Source organism: Solea senegalensis, linkage group LG2, assembly GCF_019176455.1.
Source record: "Solea senegalensis isolate Sse05_10M linkage group LG2, IFAPA_SoseM_1, whole genome shotgun sequence".
Taxonomy (NCBI): domain Eukaryota; kingdom Metazoa; phylum Chordata; class Actinopteri; order Pleuronectiformes; family Soleidae; genus Solea; species Solea senegalensis.
In genome coordinates, this window is record NC_058022.1 from 7,531,121 (window position 1) to 7,546,879 (window position 15,759).

Below are 15,759 nucleotides of genomic sequence, written 5' to 3' on the forward strand. Positions count from 1 at the left end.
ACAACTGTGTTTTATTTCCTAAAAGACAACAGAAGAGAGAATAAAAACACTGTTTTGTTCTTCACCTTGTTATCTTTGCTGGAGCTGACTCCATTGCCTGAAGAAAGAACTCTGGACAAAGAAAGTAAAAAGGTTTTAATCCAAAACTTAATAGCACAACATCTAAACAATATTGGTAAAAAAAAACTGAACTGGTTTACAGTGTACAGGGGCAATGCAGAGACATGTTTGGTGACAATTTTTTTCCCCATTATACTTCCTTTATTTAATTTTAAGAGGATTCCCATGAGCCAATTACCATTTCCCGATCAGCTGAATTCTCTAATCTGGGAAAATGAAGAGTCAGAGTGCAGGTCTATTCAAAATATGTGTGAGGAAAAGTCCCAGGAATGTTTAATGTAACAATGCTTTGAGTGAGCTGGTCACATGACAGCTTACTACAAATGACATCATGTCTATAATCCTCATTCATATCCATTTAACAAAAGGCTGCCCCTGAAAAATTAGTATAGCCAAGACTTCTGGTTAAAACAGAAATATAAAGTCTGGGTGAATGCACGAGAGAGAGGGCACTTGTATTTATGAGTGTGGAGAATTTGTAATATACAACCAAAAAACTTAATTTCATTGTTATTATTAACCTCAAATAATAGGAATAAAAATACACAGTCACCAGCTGTGGAACAATAACTTATGTGGTCAAGCTTACATTACAACTAGAGTACAGAATAATAAAACTGACATTAAAGATGTTAAAATAAAAGTGTACTCACTCCTGTGGAATGAATGGTCCTGTAAAAACACAAAGAACAGACAGTGTTTGAATGGATAGATATCGTAATAGTTAGGGAAATAGTTAACATGATACATAATCCATTTCCATCTAGTTCTGTAAATGATTAAGCAGAAAGTGGGCAAATTCCTGTGTGCTGGTATGTGACTGAGCGAGTATTGTCCTCACCTCTGTTCTGCATGGTTCTCCTTGAATAGCGTCGACTGGGCCTTCTCTCAAAGGTGGCAGACCGCCTTGCTTTATTGGTCTTGGTTGTCTGATACTCGGTCTTTCCACTGGTACCCAAAAAAAGAAAAAAAAGAAAAAAAGAACTTTCAATTTATTCATACAATATAAATGATTCTAACCATGGGTGTTATGGGCCAAATCATAAAAACAAAAGGACAAACAAACCCTATTGTCTCAAAAACAACAGGCCCGGTGACGAGCCCTGCTGAACTCTGGAGCCATCCGAGCAATGGCCTTCCATTAACAACAAACCCGGTTACCGCTGTGTTAAACCAACAATACTGCCGGTGCTTATCCAAATGGGAAATGTTTAAACACACAGAGAAGGGAACTAGTTTCACTTCACTAGCAATTTCCCAACTTCTTTACAAATAAGACATTTTGAATCAGGAGAGAGCAGAATGAGATATATGCCATATTAACAGGGATTAATGTGGATGTAACTGTTAGCTTATACAAAATGTAGATAAAGAGTAAGCTTATATCCATATCTTTTATACTACTACAAACTGTTAGGCTCTGCTTATTTGATACAAAATATATATTGTAGTTGTGTCTGTGAACCACCCTCGGGAAAAATAAAGCCATTATTTGGAGAGAATCCAATCCATTACCTGTATCTGAAGCGTGATCCCATGCGAATGAATCCAGAGCGTGCAGAGTTCTTCTGTACAGGCCCTCGCAGCCTAAAGAAAGCGTGGTGCTCTACAGCACACTTCCACAGATGCTTACAGGCTTTGGGATGGTCCATCCTGAAGACAAAGGTGTGCTCCTGCTCTTTTCCCTAATATAAGAAGAAGGTCTCAGTCGAGTGACATGAAAGCAAATTGTTGTACAGACCTTAACTTGTTGAGCTATTGCAGGTCATCTGAAAGACTTTCGGTTCAAGGTTACCTGTAAAATTAAGTTCATGCTAAATCTTACTTGATGAAGGAGCCTGATCTGTGGAGAATGAATGGACACACTAGTCTGTAAGTGCTGCCGCATGAATCTGATTTCTCATGGCAGCCGCGATGAAAGCCTTCCCGGCACCACAGTCAGTTACACTACTGTACACTGCCATATCAAAAAAGCCTGACCATGTCACCAAAATCTACAACTGCACAAACTGCGGTTTACTTCTGTACCAAAACAGCCACATTATTCTTGTTCATCCCTGCACTAATGCCAGTCTGAATGTTGTAATTGTATAATTATAGACGTTTGCCAATATTTTGGTCTAAAAAATGTAAATAATGTTGAGAGAGCCACAATTGTGGGTCATGTGTCATTTCATATACAAAATGAAAAGACATGTATATAATGTCCAAGTAAATTCCTCAGGTGACAAGACTACCGAAAAATACACAACTACTGAGAACAATGTTAGTGTGTGTGTGTGTGTGTGTGTGTGTAGGAGAATGGTGCATACCAGAAATACCAGAGGGGGCAAGCTTCTTTATTAACCTTGCTCAGAGACCTCCAGGATGGGCATAATCAGTCTCTCTCCTTCTCTTTCATATACACTAGCCTCTGGGTACAACAATATGAAGTCTTGTTTCATTTTCTAGAAGTAAGTTCTCTTAAGGCTTGGGTTTTACTTCATACAAGATGTTGCCTTTATTGCGAAGAAAGCAAACTCAGCAAGTTTTACATTTTCTTTCAAGTGGCTTTCGATACTCTTGCTGAGTTTGTGCTGACATGTTAATGTCATGTGGTGAAACTGGTGAGCTTTATCTTCAAGTACAAAATGAATTGTTTGTCTAATGCTTCTGCCAAGAAACTGTGTCACCATTGCATTCCATTGATACTTAAAACCAAACTTACTGCATCATTAATCCTCAAGTGAATGTTTGCCCTTTCAGAGTCACACACACACATGCCCACACATCCATGTATAAAAATGCTTAAAAGGGCTTAAAATAAAACAAAAACAAACTATTTTTGAAGCCTTATCAGCAACATGAATGTGTTGCAACAGTACAGTAAATAGGGGACATTTTCAACATTCCACTGTATGGCAGTTGTGTGTGTGTTCCTGCTCACCTGGTCATCATCCTCCACTACCACAAGAGTCAGTTTGCTCTTTTTGAAATCTAGACGAGTGATTTTGGGCCTAAAACAAAGAAACAAATAAAACACACACACATAAAGGGTGATAATTAAAAACATGATTGAAAAAAGCACTGACTATTGAATATTAAAGCAAAAATAGTTCATAAATTAGGTCATACCAGAAAAAGAGCCCAATCTTGGTTTGTCCTTCAAATACCAGAACCCCAGTTGGTGTCAAACCCAGACTGTACTCATTACCATCTCTGGCCTGCAGGGCAGATGTCCACAGAAAGGCAGGGATACAGAAGAAACAAAGCATTAAGATAGAGATGAGTGGAATCACTCTACCATACCACTAAATACTGCCTGCTTGCTTGATTCCCTCACTTGTTACCAGAAACAATGGTGGGTTTATTTTACAATAACAAATATAAAACTGGTTAACAGCTATATTTTAGATGTTACAGCCATTTTTAATCAATGAGGGTATGATTTATTTGGAACGTCCTTGTATGACTTATGAATATTTATCCAGTTTCCATCTTAAATGAAGGACAATTCCTGTTGTTCTTCCCGGCTACACCATTTAACAGCAACCCCCAAGTAAGTGCACCTTTACCAAAAGGCTCACCTTGACCATATGCATGTCCACCCCATACATTTCTAGCCACTTGGCTTTGTTCAGGAAATTAATCTCAGCTTGAGCCGGCGTCTGACCTCTGACAGAGAGAAGGAAAAACACAGAGAGGACAAAAATGTAAAATTGTGACTGAAGCTCTGAGCAGAAAAGATGACACAAAAAATACACTCGGCACATTCTCACGTAAGCTACATACAGCACAATGAACCAGATCTGTATGATTTCATGAAACACACACAGAGGTGCAGTATAAGATAATGAGAAATGCTAACCTGCAGTCCTTCCATGTGTTGTATATAGCCAGCTCCATATCTTCTGTTTGGTTGGGGATGAAGCGAAATTCTGACACCAGATCCAGATTATGGTCTAATGGGTCGCAGTCACCAAGCTCAGCTAATGTCACACAGACAATCAGTTCATCAGTTAACAGTAGCACTGCAGTGGTGGACCGCACAAGACTGTAGAGCTACTTGAAATTATTCTGAAGTATTCACCGAAACCTTAAAATTTCAAATGATCACACAAAGAGCATCTATTAATACTAAAGTGGAAGGTACTGGGAAATCTCAATGGATAAAATAACAAGCGATCGCTCCCCTCATGCTGCAGCACAGAATCTTCAGGTCAGGGACTGATGTCTCTCTCTGTACAAGAGGTCATAGATTTTATCAAATGAAAAGGGAGACAAAAGGGAAGCTGGGGAAGGGGAAAAAAACATAAATCCTCTAGAGATAACAATGAGAATAGTGTGCTGAAAACCTTATCTCTGATACCGTGGTGTAAAGAAAATTGTACAGAGTCTGAGAAGTCTTCGTTCGGATTACATTTTGCAGGGTTTGAGAAGATAGGAGAAACTAGAATTTGCTGGTAGCTCTTTGCTGTATAGCTAATCCAGTTGTAAACAAAGCTTCAGCATAAAGAATATAAAGATATAGTTTTACTATGTCAGTAAATGTCAGTGTACCAGGACCAACAACATAAATCTGGAAAACAAAGGGAGAAAGCTCAAAGAAAAGGGGAGAGAAAGACAGAAAGGGTACTGGATTAGGGGGCCTCTGAAAAGGATGAAGCACTAATGAGCTGGCATTTACCCCACAGTGACTGTGAGTGTGTGGTGTGTGATGTGTGTGACTCTCTGCTGATTGTGCACACAATCCCATTTCATAAAATCTCCACTGACTGAATCTTTGTTCCTCAGAGGCAGCACTCCTGCAGGTAAACACTCCATTTAGCAATAATAATGAAAAACACGCATTGAGTATTTGCAACATTTGGCTATAGAGAGGGTCAAATACATTTATGCTCTAAATGAGATGTGGTAACCTATTTCTTCTGTCTCACCGCTACAAAAGCAAGTGTGGGATTTAGAGGCAATGTCTGCTGGGCATGTGGGAGTGTTGGAAGAGATTTAAGGTATGCAGACAAAACTTTTTTTGAGGAAAGGGATGAATTCACCATACTCTGGGTTTGTTTGCTTACTAACAGTAGCTATATTTTACACAGGCATTTTGGGGGTCAGTAAAGCGATGGCAGCACACATCTCAAATGTGCAAAGCAGACTGCGCTGCAACAAAACATCACACCTAAATGTCAGCTGTTGAAGATGTGATTCCAATTACCAAAACAGAGTTGGAGAGGATCCGGCATACCAGCTGTGCTTACCCTGTAGCGAGAAGGAAGCCAACTCCACGACTGTGTCAAACGGACATTCTAGCCTGAAAACATGAAGACACATGCTGGTCAGTCACAGTCGACACACACTGGCATACGTCACCAACATTTGCCGTTGACCTTCACCAAAGCCCACTGTTCTCAAATTCCGAAAAAGGTCATTTCTTTGTAATAAATACTTCCACTTCCTGTAAATTCCCAGTCTTACATACTGCTATTTTTAACCATTGTATTATGTACACGAGCATGTAATATCATAGTTCCCTTATAGCAAGATGGCTGTGACTGCAAACTTAACTGATCAATTCATGTCTAAAGGGATACATGATAAATAAAGGCTATATGATATGTTGGTCAACTAATTCATTTTTAAGGATGGGAAAATATGCCTACGTCTACTATGGCAAGTTGTATATTAAAATGTGTGTCAGGAATAAAATGATTATTTTCTGACACCACCACACTTTCTTCCTGTTCCCGTGTACAGTATCTCATCAAAGATTATGATTAAAAATACAGGATAATCACTTACTTGCCACTGAGGATGTCTTGCTTTAACTGTAAAACAAATAGGTATCTGGAAGTAAAACACAACAATAAAGTTGAACACGGTGAGAAATTGTGATGAAATGGGACAGTTTTCTATAGTAAGACACAAAAACAAACACCTATGCCATTCTGAGACCACTAAAGCCAACAATACTCTCTTGAATGATGTGACCAAGGAATAAACAAAAAATAAATATATAAAAAAAGAAAGACAGTATTATTTTATTTGTTTAATTCACACATTAATCAATCTACTTGTTGAGATCAAATGACAAGAGGTCAAAACCTTCATCTGCTACTTTCTCTCCTTTGACTCTTTGTAGCTAGACAGAGACACATATCAGGTGTGCCTCATGTGGTTGGGTACAGGTAACTGTCTTCTACAGAAAAACATTTCATCTACCAGAGTTTTTTGTTTTTTTAAAGTCAGTATAATATTTAGTCAGTGAATATATCCAGTCCCCACCAGGTGACGGAGAACCTAATAATGTAAGAAAGGTACTCAAGAGTACAGTCTTAATTTACCTGGTGAGCTCCTCGTGTAGATTGTTGGGTTCTGAAGAGTAGAACTTCACTCTCAAGTGAAGGCAGTATGGAGGGCCGACTGAGAAACATATCAATATAAAGTTTACAGATGCAATTAACACACACAGTGTTAGTATTAGTATTGTCATAATATCAAATATCACAAGTATCACTGCATGATGAGAGAAGGGAAATGAAAAGGTAGAAATGAATAAGGCCTACGAGTACTTACTTTTCACTTGTTTTTTGATACTTTTTGTAACGTCAAGCCAATGCTGAAACAACAGGGAAGAAAAAGAGGTTTAGTGTATTCAAGGTTAACCCCAGGTTAACTCAGGTATTAAACAACATGTAATTATTATGGTGTGCATTTCATAATTATATATCTGTGACAGTTCCTTTCAAAGACAACAATACTGCTTCGGCAGTGGACCTTATGCCTTTTCTCTACAGCTATTTAACCTGCCTGTGCTCAGTTCACACCAAATAAACATTTAATATTCACATGTGCAAGAACACACACACACTTAAGTCATTGTTTTGGTGCTGTAATTATTCTACAAAGTTGTGACTCTATGAGGCATGAACAATTAAAAGGAGAGGCAGTTGCACTGATGGTGTATGTTAGAGTTGGAGAGAGATAACAGGGAAAGACTCACACTAGAATACTCTCCCCCACATTCCTTTTAAAAGCCCTCCCTCTTTTACTTTCTCTCTCTCTACTTCAGTTCACTCTTCCACTCCTTTAACTCTCTACCTCCACCCATCTCCTTCCAGTCCCTCCCTACTGCTTCATCTTTACTCCCGATGGCTCTTTTTCCTTCCATGGCCTTCACAGAGTATCAGTGTGAAGGAACAGGGTCAGTGTCAGACCAGTGACTTAAAACACTTCGTCTCTGAGTTCAGCCTGACTCCCACGGCTGACAACAGTCCCATAACCAATCCCTTTAGCCCATTCACAGAGAAGGAAAGTCCCTGTCACAGGCTTGTCACCAAATGGGTGAATAGTGCTTAAACTGAAAATAAAAGTCTTCCAAAAAAAGAAAAGAACAGACTGCCTGAAACACTTGGTAAGGCAGGGAATAAAAAGCACCACACTTATTTTGGCAAAATTGTTCAAAGCAACAAACCTGAATCTTAAATGAGTAAAAAATATATTTAAAAAAATCGCTAATCTTACCGGCACTTGTGCTGAGTCCATGAAGCGCAGTCCAAAGTAATCTTTCTCTACAATGTCCAAATGGTACATGATCTGCTCAAAGAGCTCCTCACCTTTGGCTTTTTTCTAAGCAGGGAAACACAAACAAACAGAGGACTCACAATAAATATCTGAAGAACAAACTGTCTTAGCTATAGTCATGAAGGAAAAATTAACAACTAGAGATATTAAATGGAAAGTCATAGAAATTCCCTGTCCATGTAAATAACTTAGTAAAGCAGTAAAGGTGATGATATTATATAAACAACTTCTAGAGAAGTGATTAATCTGCTGATTATTTTTTTGATGATTGCTCTTAAAAATGGATTTCCAACAGACCTATGCAATTATTTAAATGATTCTCTGATTATCAGAACAGCTGTTTTTTTTCTGTTGATTGCTTAATCCATTAATCATTGTACTTGGACACATGTTTAATAAGAACACATACTTCAAATCATTTTAAACTTGAAGATTTATTTTTACGCCACTCCAAATGACTGTTCTGTGATTTATGGACATTAATAAAAAAAAAAAAGAGATGTATTGAGAGTTTGAAGGTGTTGCTCCTTCAAAAAAGCCGTACCAGTTACTGCCTGTGTCTCTGCCTGGAACTGGCTGAGCTCTCTCTCACATGTGCACGTTCTCTCACACACACACATACACACAGGGCCAGCAACAGACACACACACACACACACACACTCAAACTCTCAAACCCCACCATGAGGCACAGCGACAGGGTTGCCACAGCAACTGGGGTTGAAGCACCCCAGATGCCGAGAAACTGGGGGGGTGGCTGTACACATCATGTGATCATCTGGCTCTATGAAAAAGGTGCTGTCCAAGATCAGCCAACAGGTTTTTTTTTTTTAAATCTCTCCATCTCATTTTTTTGTCCTTTTTGAACAATTTATGTTCTTTAAATGACCTGTTACCAAATGTAGAGCTAAATTTATATATCTTTTTGCAAACAATTGTCTCTGAGTGATTGATTGGCTTTATAGAGCAGTCATTCACAGAGACGGACATAATTTAAAAATGTAGAAGAGCAACACACATAAACACAGTTAAACAAAGTAACGGATGAGTAAATGTGCAAACCACAGGTGCACTTGAGGATTTCCTGGATTTCCTTTTCTCACACACACACACACACTCAGACCCCAAGAGAGCATCTAGGGAGCTCAGGGAGGCCATCCCCATGCTAACTGGCATAGCTGAGAAGGCATACCTCACCCCTACAGTACACAGGGAGAGGAGAGAGCACAAAGGGCTCATTGTGTCTCTCTGTGTGTGCATGTGTGTGTGTTGCAAACCTTCTTTTAGTGCTTGCAGTATTGTTTGGCTGTGTGTAGTCTTCACACCTATCTTAACACATAAAATTCCGTCAGCAATGTCAACTGACACTGTCCTCATGTTTGAGTAACAGTTGAGCGGATACTCTCATCTTTATCAACATAAAATAAAAGGGCCTATTTATGACACGTAGATCGGTGAAATTCTACATGTGTGCTAACACTTTTCTTAATACACGATATTGTTCAGTCCCTTTACTATTACTTATTATTGTTGCATAACATGAATGTGTTTAAATCAGGCTGGATGACAAGGAAGTCACCATTACTGCAATATAATGTCATTCAATATCAATATGTTAGCTCAATATACTGTACATAAACACACTTTTTAAAAAAAATAGCAATGCAACACTTGATTAGTGACAGACAACAAACAATGTACATATATTTGAATATATCATAATGTTGAGGTTTTAGGAAACACTCATTGACATTATTCTGACATTCTGTGGGCTAAACTAATTGAAAAAAATAAAAAAAGTTAAGTTGATAAAGAAAATAATGATTATTTGCAGCCCTAAACGCAAACTTTGAATGTTTTACCTAAGACATGTAAAGTGTTTGCTGTTTATATGGCAGTGTTTACGTCTCCCGTCATCTGGCTGGCGACATATCAAAACACACAGGAAGTGATTCATTTTATGTCAATACAGACGGAGGCAACGGCAACATTGTGGTAGTCAAAGCAAGACCACAGCAAACAGGTTGAGGTATGACTGAGAAAACACACAAAAAAGTGCCCACAAGAAATGAGTTACTGCGAGAGATGAATGGTTCTTGTCCTCACCCGCCCCTGCACTGCTGATGCATACATACAGACACTCCCTTCAGTAATTATCTCACCTTTACAAGATAATCAGATGAGATTTAAAAAAACATTTGGGCCATATTAATTAACCACTTATGTGTGGGATACAAAATTAAGACGGTGACAGCGTGAGTGGATGAAGAGTCGTGAGTGGAGTGGGGACAAGGACACAGGACAGGCAAGTAAATACATCTAAAAAGGAAAGAATGTGGATCATAACACTGAGGGGAATTATGTGTGGACATAGATGCTGCTCAACAGTGGTATCCCTAGGAGACAACTTTGGGTGGCCTTATATACACGGGTCCCACAGACAACTGGAAAGCTGAAGTAAGTGAATGAGTCCTATTCACTTGAAGATGGTGCCTGTGTATTTACAACCACTTGAACAAATAAAAAAGGAAAACTAACTGCACCATTTAGCAGGGGGCCATCCCGAGTTGAATAGACAAGTATGTGGCCGTAGAACAAGATGACGTGACTCCAAACTACATCACAGGAACAGTATAATCATTTTGACAACCAAATTGTGTTCACCGTGTTTTTGTTTTTTTTCCCACAACTTCTAAAACAACTGTGCAAAACTTAAAGCATAGGCAGATCAGCAAAAGGCAGCAATGTGTTAAGATTAACTTTTTTCTCAGACACTGTTTAACTAAAAGGACAAGTCTGGCAGAATCACTGATAGTGGGGAGGGTGCAGTGTTTCCCTGCAAACCTGCACAACTTTGCCCTGCACTATCACAGTAAATGTCTGTGTTCACACCGTTCCTTTCAATAGAAGTTCTGTTCCCTGTGTTCACAGCCAACGTAACATACGTGAAATATCCAAACAGGACCATCTGTACTTTTTCAGATTACACATAAAAGAGCTACACTGACATAAGCATGTTGCATTGCATCAGTTTGACTGTTAATTTCCTTAAATATTTCATTATCACCGGGACATCTCGTCTTTTATATTCCATGATTTTCCATTATTGTGTTGAAATACTGTCGGTGATGGATGTATAGAGTAAAAAGCATTAAACATTAAAACGAAGCAGCACTCCCAGCTTCCTATCCCAACTGGTGTGTTTCTCATTGCCTTATCACTTAGAGAGACTTGGATGATAACACATAAGGGATTGCAGACGCTACCTATATCTGGGGGAGGGGATTTACAAAGGAAGCTCAATTTCAACTTAAGCAAAGGCCAGGAGGTTTTTGCTGGAAGACTTTCAGAAATCCAGCTGAATTTAAATCTCTTCTTCAGGTGCACACATTAAATCCCTGGGCAACTTTAACGTATTAAAGCACACTGAGGCTCAAATTACTCCATCAGTAAAAAACTGATTATAAAAACGTGATCACCCACAAAGAAAAATACACACTCCTGTAAATTCTGCACAAATCAAAACACATGCATAAGAGCAGGAGAGATGAAGAGAAACAGACGAAGGGTGAAAACAGCACAATCAAAAAACTGAATAGGAGTTCTGTAAAAGCTGACCTTTCCATGAACATAATAGGGGGCTGACGGGGAGGATGTGGTAGGTCATATAGTACATACACTATTTATACACATATAAAAGGTACTGAATAGAATAAATGTATTCATTCTTGCTGTTGAGCCATTATGGGATTCTAAGAATGCTTAGCGGTCGTAGAAAATTATCTCCATACATTCTCAGTAAGAGAATAAATATTAAAAGGAGGAAATAAGAATGAGGTTTTTTTTTGGATAGGAGCAGATCTTCCAATAAATATATGTCAGACAGCTAGATTTACAAACAAATGATCATGTCCTAAAGGAGTTAGATATCAGACTGACCTTACTGGAATTCAGTGGATTTGACAGATGGAATCTCAGAGGGAAAATTATTAAAAATGTGTGTGCCAAAAGAAAATAAAGACCAGGGGAATAAGAAATATGTAATCCCCTGGTTCAAGAAATTAGTTCATAAATGTTAGATTAGTTAAAGGCTCCCCAGCATTGAATCTGTACTTTTCCTAGCAGAAGTACAGGGGAAAGAATGACATAGAATGAGACAGAGGGATAGGACAGAGGACAGACCAGTCAGAGACATTCAGGGGTGGGAAGAGTGACCTTCTACTGAGTGTGTGTGCACTCGGTGATGAGACAACAGGTCACATGACACAATCATGTGATCAAGTGTGTTCTCAAAAGAGGATCATGGAATTACAGGTGATCAGCACAATGCTACACACCCACCCACACAGGCTTAAAAACAACTCTCCCTCAGACACAGGCGTACAATGGTCACCAGTTCATTCACCACTTGTTCTTTCACTTTTAATCTTTCAAATAAAAATGGCTGGGTCGGCAGAGAACTATGACACTCCCCTTCCACAACTGTTAAATTTAGTCCAATCTTTCAGATAGAATTCAAATCACAACTCGTCTTACCGGCAGGTCTACACTGACATCCGCCCCATCCAGTAAGGAGACACGGCAGGTGATGATGGACTTTGCATCCCCAGCAGCAGGGATGTGTGTTGTGGCTCGTTGGGCCTCCCTTAACCGGGTTTTTTCTGCATGTTTCCGGATGGAGCGTCGCCCCAGCGTCCTGCGCAGGAAACTCAGCATAGTGGAAAGAGAGGGAGGGGGTTACAGTGCCACACCTGTTGGGGAAGAATGTAAGAAATCGAGTCAACACACTCCACCGGAGAGATTTAGTTTTATGCCATGTCTGTCTCTGAGGAGCATAACTCAAAAGGTATGGATCAAGTAGATTATGTGCGAAGGAAGAACTGATTAAATTTAGGTGGTAGTCTGGATCCACATTCAGGAGAATTTTAAAACAGTTGTGAACCTTGCACAATAGGGGAGTGTATTAACACAGTGGGAAAAGGAGTTTAATGCTGATAACTGGAAATGAGTAAGTAAGGCAACAGAAGCAAATATGCTGTGAAGCAGGTCCATCATTGTTGTTTACATTAGATACATGTGTTTAACACAAGTCTCTAATCTAATATTTAACACACAGGACAACATAGCTCATGCAACAGCTGACAAACTGACAAAAAATGTCTTACATTATTTTATCGACAAGATGTCTGCCATTAGGTCTTGAACTTCCCTCTTTCCTTCTGTCTCAGACCCTGCTAGGGAATTGATCAGGTGTCCCTCTCCTTTGTTACCTAAATAGTTAAGCACTTGCATCCATCTCACTGCTCCTTAGACAGTATGCCACCCTGTCTCCTTAAGGACGTTTTTGATACAATCAGGCCTTGTATTGTTGACCTAATAAATTCTTCTTTGGTGTCTGGATGTGTCCCAGCTGCCTTCAAACATGCTGTAGCTTAGCCACTGATAAAGAAAAATAATCCTTTATCCAAACTCCCTTTACTCTCTAAGGTCTGAGAGAAAGTGGTTTATGATCAACTGCAGTCCCATCTCAAATCCAATCATCGAGAAATTCCAATCTGGTTTTCTAAGTTTTTAAAAACCTACTTTTAAGTGTGGATTCTGGAAACTCTGCTGTCTTGCTGCTCTAGAACATGACTGCTGCCTTTGATACAGTGAAGCATAACATTATTTTGTCTCGCCTTGAGTTGTGTGTGGGCATTAGGGGCACAGATCTTAATTGATTCAGGTCTGAATGATCAAATGGAAGCTTCTCTGTTCATCTAGGTCAATATTCCTCAGCCGTTTCTTCTCTTACCTGTGGGGTGCCTCAAGGCTCTATCCTGGGTCCTATTCTTTTCTCAATGTACCTGCTGCCCATGGGGTCAATTTAAAAGAAAAAAAATACAACATCTCCTTACATCTTTTGCAGATGATTTACAGATATATCTAGCCCAGCTTCCATTCAGTCTCTGAATTATTTAATTCCCTCTACGTTGGTCTTGATTAGTCGTCTCTTTGACACACAAAAACAGGTCCTGCTTCTGGTCTCTCTCCTCTGTCTCTGCCCTGTCATTCCTTCTTTCTTTATGTCCCCTATCTTACCTTGAGCCATGTTTTAATATATTTTTTATTATTTCTTGTTTGTATTTGTATTGTTGCATTGTTTGTTCTGGTTGATTGTAATTTATGGTTGTATTGTATTTGTTCTTTTGCTGTGTCATTCCTGTGTTTGTGACTTGGTCTTAATTTCCTCCTATTTCAACAAACTTGTATTGTTCGATTGTTAATATGTTTTATTCCCCTTTCTTTTTTCTCTCCGCCATTTCTGTCCTCCACCTCTCCTCTGTCCCCTATTTTCCTTTCACCCCAATCGACTGCAGCAGATGACTGACAGATTTAAATCTGGTTCTGACAGAGATTTATTCCTGTTAAAAGAAAGTTTTTTTCCCCTCACTGACACCTTGGGATTTCATCTTTCCTTGCCTTACCAGGCAAAACATAGTGAAATGTTTGATTAGGCCTGACAGGACATTTGTTAAGAAAAGTTCTATATAAATTAAGTGTTTAGTATGCTTATTATAAACCTAAAGTTAAAAGGACGTTAAATAGATGTTTTAGCTTATTGAGAATATTTAGAAAAAAACTCATCCAGGTAATGTAATTCAGAATCCATTCACCTGTTTCTCATAGTAAGATGAAAACGTAAATAGTCACATAGCATAGTCTCGCTGGAGTTTACGTCCAACTAACGTGGATAAAATGCTTCATGAATGACAAGACATTTTAATTAGTGGAAACATATCTGGCGGATATAAAGGTTACACTATCAGTTTAGTAGTTTAGAGGGAATTTACACACAAGCAAAACTGACGCAGTCAGCTAACGGTAATCGTCTTGCGATTTGGTGTAAAACTAATTTCAGGTCATAAAACGAAACCACTGTGATTGATTGAGTTACCACATGAAACACTACAAAGTATAGTACAAAACCAGAAAACAACAAAATATAAATACATAAATAACTCAATGCGCTTCTCTTTACTCAGTTGAGGCCGGAGGTACCTGGTATAAGAAAAAGCAACAGGTGTGCGTTTGTTTTATTGAACGAGCTGACCACTGTGGCAACAGCAGCACAGACTAAGTAAGACTCCGACCGCGCGAGCGTGTGCCGTACAACAAAACAAACACCGCCTTTAGCACCGAGCGCTGGATAGGGACAGACACTTGCTCCGCAGCCACTAGTGGCTCAGAGAAGGAGGAGGACGCCTGGACAAAGATACTCACAAAGACGTGCTCGCTTGACTTCACGGTGAAAACACGTGCATTGCAGACGACTAAACAGCAGCCTCGTTCGTCTCCATGGTCTGTAAGTGCGTTGTTATTTCTTTTTCTTCTGAATTCCTCGTTACCACTGCGAGGTAATTTCCTCACTAGTCCCAACAAAAAAGTAGAAGGCAAAGCTCAACTCCGGAAGTGACGTCACGACAAATCCCTAACAACACTTGATTTGCATTTTTTAAAGAGACAGACCTTCTTTTTTTGTCGGCGTAGTTAATGGTGCGTTTCGTCATTCGTTATCACCACGGATTTATGTCGTCAGTGAAGTTGTCCCGTCACATTAATGCCCGACAAAACACACAAAAAACATATGTTGTACACATATAATGATAAAAGTAAAAATACATTTATAATAATTTATTCTTAATAAATATTTCTTGATGCCACTCAAAACTCCCAAGGCTCAAAACATAGTTGTATGTACAGTAATAATTCTTTTTGATTTTGAGCGGTACAGCCAATCCGTATTTGACAACAGCACCCCCCTCTGGTAACTTTGGGAATAACGGTTTCCCAAAGTGTTGCTGAAGAAATCTGTGGTGTGAGTTAATGAAAAATTACATGGTAAAGACAGATGTGCAGATGGACTATGTGTCAGATTTTACTTAATTAAAAATATATTTCTTGAACTCTTTTCACCCTAAATATCATATTTTTTTTCATAATGGGTATCGGCTCCATATAAGTATTTTAACAAAACAAACTGATAACTGAAATGTATGCAGACAGCATAGATGCATGCACAGAATGATTGACATTTTAT

General features: G+C 39.0%; 1 protein-coding gene across 3 annotated transcripts in view; it reads right to left on the reverse strand.

Annotated features, from left to right (window-relative positions):
* Positions 1-15,140, reverse strand: part of epb41l5 (erythrocyte membrane protein band 4.1 like 5) — a 29,588-nt gene extending 14,448 nt beyond the window's left edge. For 2 of the 3 annotated variants that reach the window (XM_044018543.1, XM_044018541.1), the window contains exons 1-15: positions 14,943-15,139; positions 12,216-12,430; positions 7,621-7,725; positions 6,673-6,715; positions 6,441-6,519; positions 5,899-5,943; positions 5,358-5,410; positions 3,968-4,088; positions 3,687-3,774; positions 3,235-3,323; positions 3,047-3,116; positions 1,636-1,805; positions 962-1,068; positions 774-792; positions 66-111 (exon numbers count right to left, since the gene is read on the reverse strand). In XM_044018543.1, coding sequence (XP_043874478.1) covers positions 66-111; positions 774-792; positions 962-1,068; positions 1,636-1,805; positions 3,047-3,116; positions 3,235-3,323; positions 3,687-3,774; positions 3,968-4,088; positions 5,358-5,410; positions 5,899-5,943; positions 6,441-6,519; positions 6,673-6,715; positions 7,621-7,725; positions 12,216-12,395 — 1,215 coding nt within the window. In that variant the 5' untranslated portion in view covers positions 12,396-12,430; positions 14,943-15,139. Of the gene's footprint in view, positions 1-65; positions 112-773; positions 793-961; positions 1,069-1,635; positions 1,806-3,046; positions 3,117-3,234; positions 3,324-3,686; positions 3,775-3,967; positions 4,089-5,357; positions 5,411-5,898; positions 5,944-6,440; positions 6,520-6,672; positions 6,716-7,620; positions 7,726-12,215; positions 12,431-14,942 lie in introns of all 3 variants that reach the window. The other variant, XM_044018542.1, reaches the window with a different exon arrangement.
* Between the last annotated feature and the right edge of the window lie 619 nt (positions 15,141-15,759).